At 52.0% G+C, this 15,162-nt stretch overlaps 1 protein-coding gene across 1 annotated transcript in view; it reads left to right on the top strand.

The window, feature by feature from the left end:
- The window catches only part of CCNY (cyclin Y), a 124,947-nt gene extending 116,446 nt beyond the window's left edge, over positions 1–8,501 (top strand). The window contains exons 8-10 of the mRNA XM_047755128.1: positions 593–759; positions 3,958–4,120; positions 7,786–8,501. Coding sequence (XP_047611084.1) covers positions 593–759; positions 3,958–4,120; positions 7,786–7,902 — 447 coding nt within the window. The 3' untranslated portion in view covers positions 7,903–8,501. The remainder of the gene's footprint in view (positions 1–592; positions 760–3,957; positions 4,121–7,785) is intronic.
- The last annotated feature ends 6,661 nt before the right edge of the window (positions 8,502–15,162 follow it).

Genomic DNA, 15,162 nt, shown 5'->3' on the forward strand with positions numbered 1-15,162 from the left:
ACAGAGCCATGCACTTGAAATGGTTAAATTGTAGGTTTTGTGTTATGTGTATTTTACCAGAGTAATAATAATAAAAAAAAAAGTTATCAACACTACATGTAAATCTACAATTACTTCAAAATAAAAAGTTTAATTAAAAAACTACAGATAGAAAAAAATAGCTTTCGAATCTGAAAAAGAATGGATATATGTATGTATAACTGAATCACTTGGCTCTAGAACATTAATTAACCGTACTCCGCTGTAAAGTAAAAATTAAATTAAAAAACCTGCAGAGAGGAAAAAAATAGGTTTCCTCCTTTCACATCCTTGGTTCTCCTTTGCTGGCACTTGGGTCACAGTTGGTAGCGTGAGACTTGACCCCTCGGCTCCTGGAAGCTGTGCCTGCCCCAAAGGCCTAAGGTGTGGCCGCATCCGCTGGCCCGGTTCGGAGTGCGGAATGCGCCTCTCGGCCCATCCTGCCTTTGACTCTCTCAAATCAGTGTGATCCGGCGCTAAGCGCCTGTCGAGTTGGGGACGGGGCGGGAAGAGGCGGGCGCTGCTCGCGGGCGGGCAAGCGGACCGGTCAGCGAGGCCGCCGCCTGTCTCCCAGGTGTACCTCGAAAGGCTTCTGACGTACGCGGAGATCGACATCTGTCCGGCCAACTGGAAGCGGATTGTTCTCGGGGCCATCCTGCTGGCCTCCAAGGTGTGGGACGACCAGGCGGTGTGGAACGTGGACTACTGCCAGATCCTGAAGGACATCACGGTGGAGGACATGTGAGTGCGCGGGCCGGGCTGCGCGGGGGCGCCGTCCGTCCGCGGGGTGGGCGGCGTCGGCGGGTGGGCACCCGCGCCTGGGCGTTGCACGGCCCGTATTGCGCTTCCTGTGGGTCCTGGACAGGCCCTGCTAGCCCTTTCTGGCCCGTGAAACTGGACCCTGAAACCGCGTTGTAGCTGCCTGCGCCGGGTCTGCAGCGCGTCCCCCGCCCCCGGTTCTGTGTCTCACCGCAAGGCCCAAATGTTACCTGTTTCTCCGCAGCTCAGAGAGGAGATTTTTCTCTGCATGTGTCATGTTTGGCAAGTTCATTCGCTTAAAATGACCCTTCTATCCCCAAGGTCCCCCCACCCCACCCCCACCTCGTGCTGTGTGGCCTGGCAGAGCTCTGGGGACTGCAGGCCCCCTGTCAGGCCAAGCAGAAACCACCAGGGACCTTCAGCCCCTCCATAGTTGAGGGCGCCTGGCTTCTTGGTTTTTCATGTAGCAAAATATACATAGCATAACATTTACCCTTTTAACCATGTGTAGTGTGCAGTGTACTAAGTATACTCACAGTACTGTGCAGCCAGCACCACATCTGTCTTGAGAACCCTTCATTTTGCAAAACTGAAGCTCCATCCCCACTGGCCACCACCTCCCCACTGGCCAGCCCCTGGCGGCCACCGTTCTGCTTTGTGTCTCTGTGAATGTCTCTGCTCTAGGGGCCCCATTTAAGTGGATGCACAGAGCCTTTGTCTCTGTGGCTGGCCTCACGGAGCAGAGAGTCCCCAGGGTTCGTCCATGTTGTAGTGTGACATTATTTTCAGATTAAGGAAGACACTGTGTTTAGAGCGCATGTTACTTATCCATTCACCTGCCGAGGGACCCTTGGACCCTGGGCTTTCTTCCATCGTCCGGCTGCTGTGACTGTCACTGCTGTGAAACATGAACGTGGGTGTGCAGACACCTCCCCAAGGCCCTTTTCTCCCTTTTGGGTCTGGGCCCAGAAATAGGATTGCTGAATGGTGGCTGGTCTTCAAAGTAAGCCCATTTTTCTACAAAAGTAGGCAGGTGACGAAAACCACTCTCTTTACTCCATTTTAGAGCCCCATTTACAAGTTGCTAAATAGTACCAGTTCAGTTGGGTTTCTTTGCAGTGTTGATGTAACAGATATTTCTGAAATAGTTTTTATCGATTTGAGATTTTTTATTGTAAAGTTTTACATATTTCCTCGTAATTATCCCCTTGAAGGCAGTAAATCCATCAAGCCTGTTGTCTCTGCATCAGTCTTAGTTTTATGATGATTTATCACATAAAAAGCTTCAGTGTCCCTGTAGGATGTACTGCTGTACTTTGGAAATTCAAATTTGGGATATTATTTTTATTTTTTAAATCTTGCCTTAGTATGAAAACACAGCAGTTCTAAAATCTTTATTTCCCCTTCAAAAAGGTTGTTTTTTTCCTAAGGAACCCTCGGAAACTGCTACCTAGTTCAAAGACAGATTCTTCTTGACTTTAATCCTGGTTATACCCTCAACAAGAGGCTTTGGTGTCTAGATAGTATTTGCGCAGGAAGAGCAGATGGGTTCTCTTAGGTTCACGTTAAAAGCAAAGGTTTTCTTTCTGGCATTGGAGAATGGGATCTGCAGTGCCACCCCTTGGCCACAGGGTGGCAGTCTGCCCACAGGCAGCTCCCAGGTCACCCTGGAGAGCGCTTCTGTCTTAGCAGTATTTTTGACACTTGTTTTATTAAGATCTTCCTGGGTTCCGGTATTTCATAGGATGCGCTCTTATTAAATCTCACTCAAAGGGGCATAAGTTAACGTCATTAAAAGTGTAAAATTTGGCACAACACATACATTTCGGGGTAAACGCCTTTCTCAAAGCTGCATTAAGAAGCAGCTCCTTTGATTAGATGACCTGAACGTGACTTATGGGTCTTTCCCTCTGAAGTCCTCAGGGCTTCGATAACAGCGTGTTCATTCTCAGTTCTCGTTTGCCTGGTAGCTTCTGTCTCAGGAATTCCCCACCTTGCTCGTGTCCCAGCCTCTCGGCCTCCTCAGCGTGCCGTCTGTGATCTGCTGCGATGGTTTCGTGCAAACTGGTCCCCCTGCCCCCTGCCAGAAGCACCCCCCCACCCCCTCGCGTCCTGGCCGCTCCGGGACTCAGTTCAGCTCTCACTTCCAGGCAGCCCTCCCTGATCCCTCCCTCCGCACAGGCTGAGCTTGGTCCCCTCCATCCAGTGTCAGTGATTATTGAGCAGCCAGCCATTCTGTGTAGGTGCTGTGCTGGGACCAGACTGTTACAGTCAGATGATGGCGCTCTGGCTGAGGAGACAAGGAGGGAAAACTGTGATAAAGGACAGAGATGAACACAGGCTGCTGCCCGGGGAGGGGGCCTGAAGTTGAGAGCCTGGCCCAGGACCAGCGCTCCCAGACAGACCTTCACTGCGGGCCGCGTCTCCTCTGGCAGTGAACATGAGAAATAGGCCTCCTCATGGGGAAGTCTGCAAAGTAGGGGTGTGTGTGTATGTCTGTTTTTGGCTGGGCCCCCAGAGCATTTGGCAGTTCCCAAGCCAGGGATGGAACCCATACCACAGCAGTGACCCAAGCCACAGCAGTAACAACACTGGATCTTTAACCTGCTAGGCCACCAGGGAGCTGCAAAGTAAAAGTTTTAAAATGTATTTTGGCCACTGTCATTTGTTTTCCTCCAGATGTAAGTGGGTCGACTGCTCTGTGGTTGAGGGTCTGTCACTGAGTGGGTCTCAGCAGGCAGGCAGGCCCAGCAGAACTGCTGCATCTCATGGATACACATTCTCGACCCCACCTGCTGCCTCAAACGGGTGGGCCCAGCAGTGATAGGCGTGCCCTGGGGTGGGGAGGAAGCCCGTCAGTGCTCCTCCAGCCTCTCCTCTTGGGTCTCAGAGGCCTGGGTTTGCTCGGAAAGGTGAGGCCAGACCTTGCTGGGTGCAGGCGTGTGTGCCCTCAGGAGTGTGTTTGCCCAGGGTCGGGCCGCCCTGAGGCACTTCCTGGTGCTCATTCCAATTAACCAGGCCGCAGCCTTCTGGCCTCTCGATCAGGTAGACTTGGCTGTTAGTGCCAATTTCGTGGTTAAACTGCAACTCTGCATGCAGCTAGGCAGCTGATGAGATGGCTTTTCTCCCCAGAGGGGGCCGTCTTGGGGAGTCTGAGCCCTGCTGTGTCTTTCTCTGCAGGAACGAGCTGGAGCGACAGTTCCTCGAGTTGCTCCAGTTCAACATCAACGTTCCCTCCAGTGTTTATGCCAAGTATTATTTTGATCTTCGTTCTCTGGCGGAAGCCAACAACCTGAGCTTCCCCTTGGAGCCTCTGAGCAGGGAGAGGGCCCACAAGCTGGAGGTAAGAGGCGCTAGCGCCCCGGGAGCCGGTGCGCTGTGGTGTCTGAGCTCTGCCCTGTGGTGGTTTCTGCCGCTGTGTCGCTGTCAAACTGGGACAGGTGTCCTGGGCCAAAATGGAGCAACCTCGCGTTTCTAATAAGCTTCCTAAGGTCGGTTTTTATTGAGTGAATATTGATTCTGTTTTTTAAATCAAAGAATATTTTTAAAACCTGTCTTTATTTTCTCTTTGAATGAGCCCACAAAAAAGTGTTTTCCGGCAGGCATTTTTGTAAGGAAAAAGATACCAGCCAACCGTAATGTTTGGGAATCCGGAAGGGTCTGATTCTGCTTTTATTTTTCATCTTTTTCAAATATTTTCTCCACAGCCCAGTTAGAGCTGGGGCCAGCCCTCTGGTCCTGGCCTGGGTTTAGGGCCGTCGCTGGTGAGCTGCGTGACTCGTGTCTCACACTTGTGTGTAGCTCAGCTTCATACTTGCTCCTAGCTCTTCCCACCTTCTGGGAGCGGAAAGTGTGCCGACAAGAAGGACCACGGGCGAGCGTCCCCTCCGGAGGAGGTGGCGCTGGGCCCCTTCACCTTCCTCTCGGCACCGCCTCGGTCGGTGGCACTGTCCTGCCCCAGGCCTGGGGACACCCAGGGCGTCAGGACGGCCGAGTGGCGCTGTCAGAGGGCTGCCGCCCAAACAGCGCACAGTCAGGAGCTGAGGGGAGAGGGCTGTTAGGGATGCAGGCTTAAGGAAGCAAATGTTTAAAATAAGTGAAACTTTACCAAGTGAACCAACCGTATGTTAGTCCCAAGAAGGAAACTTAGCCAAACTGTGGAAAAGACCGGACGCATAGCGCCGGGTTGAAATCTAGGGAGGTTTCCAGAACTCAGCCACGTGGCCAGAATTGCGCCCCCACCCCCTGCCCAGGGCAAGGCTGCTCTTCTCTTCAGGAGCCGAGGCGGGGAAGCTTCCTCTGCAGCACTGGCTCTGAGGCAGATACCGTCACACCTTCTCAAGCACACGGGCGAAGCAGAGACCCGCGGCTCCAGCCTCGCGCTCCCCTCTCCCTGCTCAGGAGAGGAGCCCTGGTGGCCACTTAGCCCTCAGGAAAGCCAGCCTGCGGTTCTCTGAAGACTTCTGTGTGGAAGTCAGCCAAGCGGCGAGACCAGTGCGCCCCAGCAGGTCCTCTGAGTGGAGAACTTGCCTGGCTGGGCGCCCCCTGGGCTCAATGGGCCTCCCTCTTCCTCCTTCCCTCCCACTTCCTCTCCCCCCCCACTTCCTCTTCCCCCTCCCTTCCCTCCCCCTCCCGCCTCCTCCCTCTTCTCCCTCCCTCTTTCAGCACTTGATGCACCCTTGTAATAATGTCTAAGGAACAGAATTTCAGTACTTTCCTGACGCCAGCACCCCTGGGAGTCCGTTGGGTTAAAGAACTGGAAACTCCTTATGGAAGACGAGGAGCTGAGACGGGTTAGAAGTCCCTCAGGTTCTGTGCCTATTCAGATGCGCCACCAAAGGGCTGTCGTGACCCCTGGTTGATGGTGGATGTGGAGCCAGGAACCCACCAGGAACCCAGCGGGCACAGCATGGCCTTTCCTTAGTGGGCTTGTCCTCTTAGTGATAAATTGGTGGCTGTGTATGCACACGGGGGTGTGTGTCAAGCTGGCAGCGGTCTGTGTCGTCAGACCTAGGATGAAAGAGCACGTTGCTGATCTGTTCAGCGTTCAGACTTAAACTGTTTGTTAAGCCAAGAAACACAGATGCTACTCTTAGGAGGTTTCAACAAATGAAAATAATTTGTTTAAAAAAAATGATTGCCCCTTGGGGGTTCCCATTGTGGCTCAGAGGCAATGAACCGATTAGGATCCACGAGGATGTGGGTTCAATCCCTGGCCCCGCTCAGTGGGTTAAGGATCTGGTGTTGCCATGAGCTGTGATGTAGGTTGTGGATGCAGCTCAGATCCCAAGTTGCGTAGGCTGGCAGCTGTAGCTCCAGTCCGACCCCTGGCCTGGGAAGTTCCTTATTCCACAGGTGCAGCCCTAAAAGGGAAAGGAGAGAGAGAGAGAGAGAGACTGCTCCAGCGCCCTCAAAGAATCTAGTTTTCTCTTCTTTGAACACACCCCCTGTGTTATTTGTGCAAAGTCTGTTTCAGTGAAGTTTTGTCTCGGTTGGAGGAAGACGTGCTTGGCTTCTGCCCCTCCAGCCTTCCTCACGCCGCCTCTGGAGTTGGTTTACAGATGTCGGGTTGTAGGTTTGGGACCGTTACCTCTCAAAGTTGTTGGCGGTTTTGCGTTGCCAAAGAGTCAAGCCAGAGCCCGCCGTGCGCAGGGGTTGCAGCTTGGGCCCAGGAGCTCTGCTCCATCCGCTGCCCTGGGGTCTGTCCCAGTGGGCCTCGCCCCCTCGGGTCAGGCTGACGCCGTTCAGAGTGCCCAGCTCTCCTGGTGTTCCTCCTCCTCCGTGAGGCAGGGCCCTGAGTGTCCCTTCCCAGACCAGCGTGAGGGCTCAGTCCCCCGTTTGCAGTCGTTGACCATGGCCTGCCGTGTCTGGTTGGAACTTAGACATCCACTCGACATGTAGCTGCCCTCCAGCCAAGCTGGGGACCCTGCCCTTTGGGCATTTGTTTACATTCAGCTGGAAAGAGACAGTAAACAGCGAACACAAGAAGTAAATAAATATTTTCTAGTCCGTTAGGAGGTGAGCAGGGCTGGGTGCTGTAGCCAGTAGCCCCGGGAGTCTAAGCGATGTTTGCCTGGAGCAGGAGTGGGGGCCCGTTAGCCTTGCAGGCCCTGGGGGGCGAGGGAGGAGCTGCTGCAGGGCCTGCAGGGTTTTGGGGGGGGGCAGCGTCCAGGGGGAAGAGGGGGGCTAGCTGGCAGGGTGCTTGCCGCTGTTTCATCAAGAGCTGGCGGTGATCAGATCAGGGCCACGCGGCACAGGTGGTGAGGAGGCAGTCGGACACTTTCCTGCCTTTGTCCCTTGACTGTGACTCCTTGGTGGATGGGCCCTGTGCCCACTGCCCTAGCCCCAGTGCGGTCTCTGGCTTAGTGCTTGAATCGTACAGACATTAAAGATCCTGCCCTGGCTTCGTCACCCCTACCAGTGATGTGGGCTGCTTTACCTGTCATCAACATGCTCTCAGCTGGCACCTGACGGTGGCCCTGGAAGAGGCTGGCCTTGCTCTTGGCCAGGCGCTTCCCCTGCACACTCACTGTCAGCATCCTCTCCAGGCTACCTTCTTCAGCGACACCTAGAGTTGATCCAGGCCCCCGTCATCTGTTTGGGCTTGGTCCCGGTCACGGGTCACGGATGCTTCACAGCAGCCCTGAAAGGAGGGTGCTGTGCCTGCCCCTTTGCAGACGAGGAGGCTCGTGCCCAGGGTCGCATACCCTTCAGTGGGCAGCCAGCTCTGAACCCCGCCTGGCTGACCTGCATGCTGCACCATTTTAGGATGGTTTCAAGTTTTGAGATTATTTTGGAAACAGGGACTGTGTCCCCCTTCCTTTGTGTGCCCCCTGTGCAGGCACAGATCCAGGCGTGGGTGTCGACCTCACGGGCAGGGGCTCCTGTGGGTTCACGAGCGTCCTCAGGGCCTGGGACGGCGCTGATGCGCCGCACTGTGGGGGCCCCGGAGCGCAGGGATGGAGGGTACTGCGGGGGCCCCTGACGAGTCTCCCTTCTGCCCTTCAGGCCATCTCCCGCCTCTGCGAGGACAAGTACAAGGACCTGAGAAGACCCACGAGGAAGCGGTCAGCCAGTGCTGACAATCTGACTCTGCCCAGGTGGTCCCCCGCCATCCTCTCCTAACCGTTGGCATCTCCGCTGGAGGCCGTGCCATCCCTCCGTTTCTCCTGTAGTTCGAGAAAAGACAGACGTGGGGTGGTGTGTTTGGTTTTTCCTTTCCTCTTCTTTTTAGTTCCTAGCTCCGCCAGGCTGCCTTGATGACCGCCTCCGCGCCGCGCGCGCTCTTGCGCAGCAGGGCTCGAGGAAGCCAGGCTCTTCCGTGGGATCCCGCCCGCGCCTTCCCGGCTCGGGGACAGCACTTCCTTCGTGGAGGAAAAAGACTCTCATCCTGGAGGAGGAAGGGAGGGGAAGTCGTGTCGAGGCAGGGAAAGCGGCTTGGCGGTTTCCTAAGTCTCCCCGTCGGTCGGTAGACGGGACAGCCCGGCGTAGATGACAGAGTTGGATGCGCATTAAAGGCCAGTGCCGCGGTCGCCACCCCACCCGGATCAGTGTGTACCTTGAGACTTCCTGCATTCCTTCTTGCTGCTTCTCGGGGATTTGGGGGGGATTTTTGTTCGTTTTATTCTGTTTGGGTTTTGGTCCCACAGAGCAGAGAATATAGTTTGTACCCACTACGGCACAGACCTCCAAATAAATAGTACTGGCTGTTTCTCTCTGCACCACTCCTGCGAGCTGTCTTCTGAGCTTTCTTCCTCTCAAGGGGGAGCGCTTGTCACGTTTCTGTGCACCTTTATTGTAGGTGGTTTTCTCCACAGTGGCGGAATCAACTTGACTGTAGTGCCGAACCAAACGGTATTTCCCCTCCCCCCGCCCCCGGAACATTCTAGATCACATGGGTGCTTGTGCCTTCGGTGGTTACTCTCTTCCCTGCTGTCCTGAGTGGGAGCCCCTTCCCCGGCCCCTGCCCACCCGCTCCTCCACTTCCATGTCCATTGTGCAAGCAATATCCCCCTCGAGTTTTCTATGTTTACCTTCAATCAAAGCTAGTCTATTTGTATAAAATTTTTTAAAAATCTAAAATAAAAAAAAAAAAGGTGGGGGTGGGGGTGGGTATTCCAGCGGAAGACCATTGAAGGGCACCATGTTCCTATTTACTCTGAGGTATTTTTCACAGAATGATTGAATAAAAAACGACTTGCATTTTCATTGTGGGTGCTTAGTGAAGTTATACAAAATTAAACTGTGAAGGTTTATGCTTCACTGATTACCACCATCTGTTTTCATTTCTGACCATCCATTTCCTTATGGGTGAGATAAAAATTTTCTACATCAAGGAGAATTAAAGGGTTAAGGATAGAATACCACACAAAGTCTAAGAATCCGGGTCAGTGAAGCATGCAGTTTTGGGTTTTGCATATTTTCTTGGGTCACCTTGAGAGAGGTTTCTAAGTTTTTCCTTCATGTCTCTGAGGCAAATGGCGGCAGATAGTCTGTGTTTCACTCTCCTCCTGTGTGAGCCTGGAAAACTTTGGAATCTTCCGTTACTAGTCCTGTGCCCTGAACTCTCACACTGCGCCCCAGACATGCCTGCTCCCGAGGAGACAAGCTGTGTTGACAAGTGGGAAGGCTCAGAAATACCCACCATCCCAAGAACACCAAGCCACCCAGTGCTGGTCAGGATTCCGTGAAATTGGCAGCGCCTGTAAACATAATTGTTTGAGCCAGAAGTACCATCAGGTTCTTTCTGGTTTAACCTTTCAAAAGCAAACAAGCAGAAGATGAAGAGTTAACTTACCCTTCCGTTGTCAATGCGTTGATGTGTTCTGTATGGGTTCCCAAATCAGCTTCTCTCTTCAAGTAAGGGTTGGATTTAGAACTTGAAATAGAGACCTGAAAGTGTAGAAAATAGCATTTTATATTCCCTAATCTATATAGCGTCAAAAGGGACATATTTTCTTAGCTGGATATGAATACCTCTCGAACAGAAATTAGTTCCTCCCGTGTAAAGTATCTTATTTTCCCGATCCACTTCAGGAAAGAGGTTCAGCTGCCTTTAAAGCAGAAATCTTATTTTTATCCCTTTTATTTGAATGAGAGAGATTTGAAAATTGAATTATGTAAATATTTCAATGCATCTGCTATTATTTTGTGGAGTTTATTAAACTACTTTAAAAAATTGTATAGTCTATTTATTGTATGTATGTACATACAGTCTGATAACTTAAAATTTAAAGTGGATTCCGTAAAACCTGACTCAGTCTTGTTTAGACTCTTGAATATTGTTTTAGCCTTGTGCACTGGACTCTACCTCTGTATAGGAAGATTTTCCATATTATTGAGCATTGATCTGTATTGGTTGTGTTTCTTGCACTGAGGATTTTTTTAAACTCTGCTGTAAGTGTAGATTTCAGTTTTACTTTTGCAGGACGAGTCACCTGACACAAAGGTAACTTTAGGTTTGTTTTATTTTTCTACATTTCATTCTCTGGTTTGTTCTGAGTTTGCCAAAAAACACAAAAACCAGAAAACAAAAACCCACCCCGACTACAGCCAGTACAGTACCTATTGATAAATGATCGTGATGTAACTTGTTTGCAAGGTGACTCGTGCCCTACGATTAAAGCGGGATTGCTCTTTAGGAATACATTGTCTTAGTGTAGTTTTTGAATGGACTGTTTTCATCATTCACGGAGGATGAAGAAAATCACACAACTTGTTGGCTTTTACATTAGGCTTAAACAACAGATAAAGTCATTGGGAGAGTAACTATCCCAATGAATTTTTCCTTTTTGGTTTGCTTTCCTTTTTTTTTTTAACTGGGAGAAGGGAAAGAAGTCAGGGATTTAAAACCAAACTGGAGGGTGAGGTGGGAGATCCTGCCAAGAGCCCAGATGGGCCCTGTGCCTTAACGTGCGGTGAGGCCGTCGTCTGGCCCCCGCGTGGTCTTCGGCAGGGCCGGCAGCATCTTGGGCTTTGCCTTGGGTCTGGGGGCTTTGATCCTCTGCTGAGCTGCAGAGCAGGATTTTGGAAGTGAGTGATTTTGATCCTTTCCGGCTGCTTTTGGTAACTTCTCACGGGGGCCATATTTTACAGCTTTGAGTTTTTTAAACAATAAAATATCTTCCTGGTTCATTGTAGGTACCTATAAGTGTTCAATAAATAAATCCATAGAACAAATAGTGCCTGTCTTCTGGCTGCCTTTTTTTAAAAAAAAAATATGATGTCGAGATAAAATTGAACAGGTTTTACTGAGATGAGGTTGAACTGCCCAGTGAACCAGTTCTTTTCAAGAGCGGTGGAGAAGTTACAGGTTCTGTAGGTGCTGAGTGATCCTCAGAAGGCCCAGGGCCTCAGCGATGCCCCGTTTCACACATGATCCCTGCATCCCCCTTGACTTCACCAGCGTCAGCATCTCAACACAGGTTGGTGGATCACGGAGACGGGTCATCTCCTGAAAGGCCACCCACATTTGGGAAAGAGAGGGAATTAGGGAATGTACCCTCAAGTGAAATGGGAAAAGGATTAACTCGGGATTAATATTTTTAGCTCTGAGGGTTGCAAGGAAGGCCCTGCACACAACCGCCTTCAGGTCATGACCTGCAGCCCGTGCCGAGCCTCCCTAGCTCTGCTGCACCGAGAAGAGGTTGTCCCGCAGGTGTGGGGCAGGCGCCACCCGGCCCAGGGAGGCGTGCAGGCGCTCGAGGTCCCCAGAGCGCTGCTGGACTCGACTTCTTCCTGGTAGGTTTTCTTACTAAGTTTGTGCATCTGGAGCTGCTGAAGGTCAGCCACGTCGCTTTCCATTAGAAACGTTCCTCTCTGACCTGAAGGAGTCACGGGAGGCTTCTGGGTCTCTGCGTCACTGCGAGTCCGGGCTGTGGGTGGGCACCCGGGTGGTCCTGGTGGCCGCGATGTCCATCTTACATCTTGCAGGAAGCTCTCGGGGAACCTGTGAACTTAAGGGGCTTGGGCTGGATAGAGAGCCTCGTTCCTTTTGAGAACTTTTAAATAGAATGCAGGATAAAAGAATGACATTCCAAAGTGACTGCTGTTTTGGAAGCAAATATTAAATATAACTAGAGCTTAGGCATATCATTTTTTTTTTTTTGTCTTTTTGCTATTTCTTTGGGCCGCTCCTGCGGCATATGGAGGTTCCCAGGCTAGGGGTCGAATCAGAGCTGTAGCCACCGGCCTACGCCAGAGCCACAGCAACGCGGGATCCGAGCCGCGTCTGCAACCTACACCACAGCTCACGGCAACGCCGGATCGTTAACCCACTGAGCAAGGGCAGGCACCGAACCCGCAACCTCATGGTTCCTAGTCAGATTCGTTAACCACTGCGCCACGACGGGAACTCCAGGCATATCTTTATATGGACGTTGGTATATTGATTTGTCTTGTAGTGAAACCTGGGGTTTCAGTCTCAGCCCAAAGTTAAATTGCTGTGTGACCTTGGACAAGTTACTCCACCTCTCTGATCAATCACTCAGTGAACTCGGCTGGCAGAGATGCACTTGCTTGTGCTTTCACCACCTGTCTTAACTCTGTTTCTAAATACACTCTGCTCAGCCATTCATGCATCATGATTGCTGGATGCTGCTCTGCATGGATGGAGGGAGGCTGACCCCACCCCCCAAAAAGACAAATCTGAGCTTAACTGTGAGTTTCCCGAAGAAATAGGTCGTCTCCTCCAGGCAGACACAGCTGTTCTTAGGAGGACATGAGTATCGGGGTTCAGCTGCTGTCCATCCTTCCTGGGTCTGCCCCAATGCAGTGTATCTCCAGCTTGTCCTCCACATTGATGGACCCTGAAGATCTTGAAAAAGTGAAGTTGGGTGTAGGAATCCCCCTCTCCACCATGATGTCTTGAGAAGGATGCTCATGATGTTTCAGCCCTCGAGTGATGCGGATCCTCCTCGGACCTGCAGACGGAAAGCTCTGGAGGAGAAGGGCTTCTCTCTCCCTGTGGCACTGCATTGAACTTGGCCGCTGGCAGGTGTCTCAGGACTGCCTCTGCTCACCAGCTCTTGGGTCTGCTTCAAAGGACCTGCCCTTGGGGCGACCAAAAGAGTTGGGGGTCCACTCCAAAGAGAAGAGCAGCATTGAGGGGGGCAGCGTATGGCAAAGCAGTGCCTCTGTAGGGTGGGGCCCCCGAGTTTGAGGCCTTGCTGGGGCACACTGGGCATTTGGTCTGGGCAAGTCTCAGAGCTTTGCTGGGTTCCAAGAACATCATCTTGAAAACAAAGAACTCTCTCTCTCTCTCTCTCTCTCCCTCTCCCCCTCCCTCTCCCCCTACCCCTCTCACATGCACACACACACATACCTGTCACCCTAAGAGCCGTCCACTCCTAATACTCAGCTAGCCCATGAGTCTTAGTTATTCTAGGATTTCCAGGAGCAGCCTCAGGACTCAGAACAACAGATTTACTCACCCCTGCAAATATAAAAGCCATGATTTGGAAAAGCCCAGGGTGAATGTTCCAGGGTCCCCTGCAGCAGCCTGCCAAGAGTGGCAGCCTCTTGAATGTGAGCAAAACTGGGAACAAAGTGTCTATTCCAGAATGTTCTCTGGAAAACGTGTATTGGTTTTGTAGTGAGTGAACTTTAAGGAAGACGTTAGCTCGAGTAATGATTTCACACAGCAAATACTTGCAAGACAGACTGTACTGTCTACATGTCAGGGACTGATGGGGACAAGTCAGGCGAGGTCTGTGCCACCAGGATCAGAGTCATGAAAGCTCCGTGCCCTGCACAGGTCAGACGTGGGAAGGAGCAGCAGCGCCTTCGGAGGGTTCTGGCCGCCTGCTGCCTGGTTAGGCTCTTCCCTCCCCACGTCAGTCGTTTTGACTGGAGACTGTCTTTAAGTTAGTTGACGTGCCGGGCACCTGTTGCATCGGACACAGTGGGGGGATAGATTAGGACTCAAACCCGCAGCCCCTGAGCTCGTAAAGCTGTAATCCTTTGGTTTGGACAGTAGTTCTGATGTGGCAGGAAAGCAGACACATGTTTTGATCATGTCAGGGGCAGGAAGCAGGGCTCTGGCCCTGTCTCTGGTGAGAGGAATGCTTCTGGAAGGTCCCTCCTTCCTGAGGCGTTCATGCGGTTCTGCAATCACTTATTTCATGTTTTATACATATTTTTTGAGTATCTTGAAGCTAATGTGATTGCCACCAGGAAAATCTAGGAGAAGCAAATGGAAAATGATTAATAAGAATTCTGGGAGTTAGCTCTCTTGTGGTGCAGTGGGTTAGGGATCCAGTGTTGTCACTGCAGCAGCTTGGGTCGCTGCTGTGTTGTGGGTTTGATCCCTGGGCTGGGAATTCTCACATGCTGCAGGCTCAGCCCAAAAAAAAAAAAGAGCTATAAGATGGCAGTGACAAGATCACTGTACCACATTTGATACTTCTCCATGCCACCGGCAGTAAATAATTAGAGAATGTAATGGTGAAAAGACGCCACTTAAAAATTGCAACATGGAGTTCCCATTGTGGCTCAGTGGGTTAGGAACCTGACTAGTGTCCATGAGGATTCAGGTTTGATCCCTGGCCTCACTCCATGGGTTAAGCATCTGGCCATACCACGAGCTGTGGTTGGATCTGGCATCGCTGTGGCTGTGGCATTGGTGGGCAGCTGCAGCTCTGATTCCACCCCTAAGCTGGGAACTTCCAGATCCTGCAGGTGTGGCCATAAAAAGAAAATAAGTAAAATTAAAAACAAAATTACAACAGTATGATACACCCAAGAACAAAAACACTGTTCATTGTAAGTGCCCAGCCCAGCCTAAGCACTGAGCATAGGTCAGTTCGTGTAATTTCCATCAGGCTCCAAGGCTGAGAGGTAGCTGCTGTTGTTGCCACGGGAGGATGCTTGGGCTTGGAGAGGGTAACAGCCTTGCCCTGGGCCCACTCGGAAGGTGCAGCGCCTGGAAGCTGGAAGCCAGACCCCAGAGCTCGTGGTTCCCACCACCAGTAAGGCCTCTCCCTGCCCCTCCTCCTCCCGGGAAAAGCTGTCAGAAAGGTGCCTGCCTGGCGTGACCGGCCCCCCCCCCCCGCAGATTTGTCACTCACATTCAGACATCCCTTAGATGTCACGTGGTCCCAAAGGCATCTTGTGACCCACCCTGTGGGAGGCAGCCCTCCCTGCCACCTCCTAGCAAGGACCCCGTGTGGCCCTAGTGCCTCAGCTCCCTGGCCTGTCTTCAGGTCCTGCTGTCCCTGAGTGTGGCCCCCGGAGGACCAGGCCCCTCCGAGGGAGGGAGGGAGTGGAGAGCACAGAACAGAGCTGGCCTTGAGGGTGGCCTAGGGAAAGAAGTGGGCTCTGGATGCACACTGAGAAGGACGGGGGTCCCCCTGCCTGTGCCTGTGCCTGCTGTCCCTTCCCCGTCCC

Source organism: Phacochoerus africanus, chromosome 12 (genome assembly GCF_016906955.1).
Source record: "Phacochoerus africanus isolate WHEZ1 chromosome 12, ROS_Pafr_v1, whole genome shotgun sequence".
Taxonomy (NCBI): Eukaryota; Metazoa; Chordata; class Mammalia; order Artiodactyla; family Suidae; genus Phacochoerus; species Phacochoerus africanus.